Genomic DNA, 3,280 nt, shown 5'->3' on the forward strand with positions numbered 1-3,280 from the left:
ATGTCCCTTGGAGCAAGGTCTGGGGAGGAAAGGCGGCTGGAACAAGAGTGTTCTCACCCCACAAGTCATAATCTCTTTGCCTCGTCTTCCTCTCCCCCTTTCTCTGGTACCCTAACTTTAATCGTTTGAAATATCGGGATGTGCCCAGGAAATGACACCCTCAGGCTCTCCCCCAACTCGTGGAGGACACAGAAAGCTAAAGGTCTCTTTTAAGTTTTGCTGTGGTGGTTGTTCTTTGTTGTTGCACTTTGCAGTTAAAGTAGCACAACCAAGCTCCAGAAAATTCTACAGTTTAGACCAGGGCCCTACAGCAGAACTATCGGCCAAGAAAACAGTTCGTCTGGGCTTTCTGAGGGCAAAGATCTGACGACAAGAAGGGTCAGATTACATTCCTGAACGTGTCGGAGGTCATTCTCCACCAGGACAAACGGAACGAGGAGGAAAATTCCCACGCTCGGAGGCAGAGGGAATTCCAGGGCAGAAGGCAGCTTAGCCCAGAGCTCGCAAGGCCTGAGGACCCCGCCGGCGGGCAGAGAAGCAGAGAAAAAGAGCCGAGAGTGGAGTCTGTGCGAAACACAAGGCCGTGAGCTTTCCTCAAAAACTGCGAGGCCCTAGGAGTTTGATCACGTAGTGACGGGAACACCAAACGAAGCCCCCTATCAAGCCAGTGTGACGGGAATGACTGCAGGGACCGAGGTCTCATGGTGGCTCAGAGGTTTGAGCTGCCTGGCCCAAACGTGGAGCGGGCAGAGAAAGAAGCATCTGAGTGGCCACGGGATTCTCCGCACACAGTTCCAACTTTTGGAGAAATCCGTGGGCGTGATCGTTCGAGAGAGTTCACCGTGGATAGTTCTGGGTTTAGTTGCTGGCCCGGTTGCTAATCCAAGGGAGCAGGTACCTGTCCCCCACTGGGCCCTGTTTGCTCACTCCCCCGGTGAGGGGCGTCTGTGTCTTTGTAGCTAAAATCCGGCCATTTCCTTCTCCCTTAATTCCCTTCCCTGGCATCGAGACAGTGGGTCAGAAAATAAACTTTGGAGAAGAAAACCGTGGAGGACGCGCTTAAAGGACAAAGCGTGGACCCACGAGAAGGCAGGGAAAGGTGAGAAAGGAGGCGGGTGGCCGCGAAGCCGGGGCGGTGTGGTCAGCGGCATCGAACAGCAAAGGGCTCAGAAGGAAGAGGGCCGAAGACCGTCCTAAGCCTGGCAACGGGGAAGGGCAGGGACGGTGGGGTTTTTTTCCATAATCACATCAGGAGAGTGAACAGGTTAGAATCGAATGATCATGAGGTGAAGTGAGAATGGGTGACCCCACCCCACTGCTGAAGAAAGGGTAGGCAGCCCGCTTAAACCCGATTTGAAGACCCCGGCTGAGAGCAGTAGGGAAAAAACTAGCGACAAGTGGCTAACTGGAGGATGAGAGCCCATCGGGCCAAGCGATAGAAGTGGTTTGCATTTTCCTACGATGCCCATATTTGTACATTTGCCATACCCGCTGCTATTCACTCAAAGCACCGAATGCTCACCAGCCTTCTTGATATCCAGAAGTTTCTTTTACTGATTCCCTGCTTCCTCCTCTTGATTCCTTCCCCCCGCCCTAGACACACACACACACACAGAGGCATGCACGCACGCAATGAGACAACCCTGCGGATGACCAACCACACGCCCTTGGGGAGAGTAGTTGCTTGGCCTGTCCTTGGCTTCCAGACCGGCTGGCGTCGCACCCAAAACTGCAGGAAAGAGGAAGAGCTGGACCAGAAAAGCCTGGAAGGACAGGTCCAACTGTGCCAGTATTCGGTCAGACACACACTTTCAGTATACGATTCTAGGAAAGATGAATGATGATGCTTCGTAAGGAATAAAAACCAATAGCATTTCTGACTTTATTTCTTGCTAAGGTGACAGCAGGGAATTGCGAACGCAGGTCTAACTGGCAAACGGCACCTCAGGAAGGGAGAAGGCCCCAGAGCGCCTGGGGCCAGGGGCCGGAAGCAGCGAAGGGCTGAGGCTCCTCGGGGGGCCCTGGGTCATCATTTGGGGCATTATCTCTTCAGGAAGTTGCAGGATTCCAGAAGGGCTGTGGGACACAACAAAGCAGGAGATTCAGAAACCGGTTTCTTTTCTTCAATCAATAAACCAATCAAGGAGAACACGAAAACAGACTTTCTCCGGCCCTTCTCCCTCCATCGTTAAGTCGGTGCTCGGCCTGCTCGCCCTTCCCCATGGCCCCTCCCCCTAACAGCTGCAGGGCCCAAAGGAGCCCATGGCAGCTCTTGCCCCGACTTGGGTGATTCTCCCCACCCGATTTGTCTCTAAACAAAATCCATCGAGACATACTCGATGGATTGTGTCAGACATTGATGGCCCTCTAACTTCTGGAACGTGAGCAATTAACTACGTCATCAAAAATATCTCCAGGCACTGCCAGGTGTCCCATCGGGGGCAAAATCACCCGGAGTTCAGAAGCACTGATACAGAGATTCTTGGATGGACTTCTCCTATTCCTAGACACCCCCGCACCGCCACCAGCCAAGGCCACCGACATCCTGGGTGAAGGGCCAGGAGTAGGACTCTGCGTGGTCCGGGGCCACAGGGAGGCCGTGCGCCCCGAAATCTGAGAATCATCACCTGAAGCCTTACAACGCTGTGCGATGCCTTCGAAATATTTTTAAAGGAGTAAGTTATTTGTCAGTACATTTTCCTGGCTAAAATCTTTTTTGAGCATTTGTATCCTCTATAGTTGGTATTTATATGGTAACTGTCTAGAAACCAGAATTTGTCATTTCTCAATACATATGTGTATAGATGTATGTACCTGTGTATATATACACACATTTCATTTTACAGAATCAAAGGATCCGTTTCTAAAAAACCTCCATGACAGTCACAGTCAGCATTATAAAAATTTAGCATATTATCTACTGCTTTATTTTACTCTCTACTTCTTGCACCTCATCAATGAGATTGTAATTTCCTGAGGCACAGAGATGTCGTATTGCCTTAACGTTTTTATATCCATCTTCCTTCCTCGAATGCTGTTTGGCCCTCTAGCCTTGACCTTCATTCACCCTTGGTGATTTCTTAGAGATGCTACCTATGGTTCACTTACGGGAGAGAGAACACCGTCTCAGATTAGTGACAGCTGTGACATACTCTTGTCCCAAATATTGTTCATACGTCGTTTTGCCTTGGAGTTTGGCCAGACACTCAGTGTTGTCGTTGAACAGAAGGTTTCTGGTTTCAGACTGGAACAAGCAAAACTTGCTCGGGCAGTCACTTCC

General features: G+C 50.7%; 1 protein-coding gene across 1 annotated transcript in view; it reads right to left on the reverse strand.

The window, feature by feature from the left end:
• Positions 1-1,879: 1,879 nt before the first annotated feature.
• The window catches only part of LTF (lactotransferrin), a 33,189-nt gene continuing 31,788 nt past the window's right edge, over positions 1,880-3,280 (reverse strand). Inside the window, exons 16-17 of the mRNA XM_015591682.2 lie at positions 3,109-3,280; positions 1,880-2,076 (exon numbers count right to left, since the gene is read on the reverse strand). The exon at positions 3,109-3,280 is cut by the window's right edge and continues 3 nt beyond it. Of these exons, the coding sequence (XP_015447168.1) occupies positions 2,042-2,076; positions 3,109-3,280 (207 nt within the window). The 3' untranslated portion in view covers positions 1,880-2,041. The remainder of the gene's footprint in view (positions 2,077-3,108) is intronic.

Source organism: Pteropus alecto, unplaced genomic scaffold (assembly GCF_000325575.1).
Source record: "Pteropus alecto unplaced genomic scaffold, ASM32557v1 scaffold156, whole genome shotgun sequence".
Taxonomy (NCBI): Eukaryota; Metazoa; Chordata; class Mammalia; order Chiroptera; family Pteropodidae; genus Pteropus; species Pteropus alecto.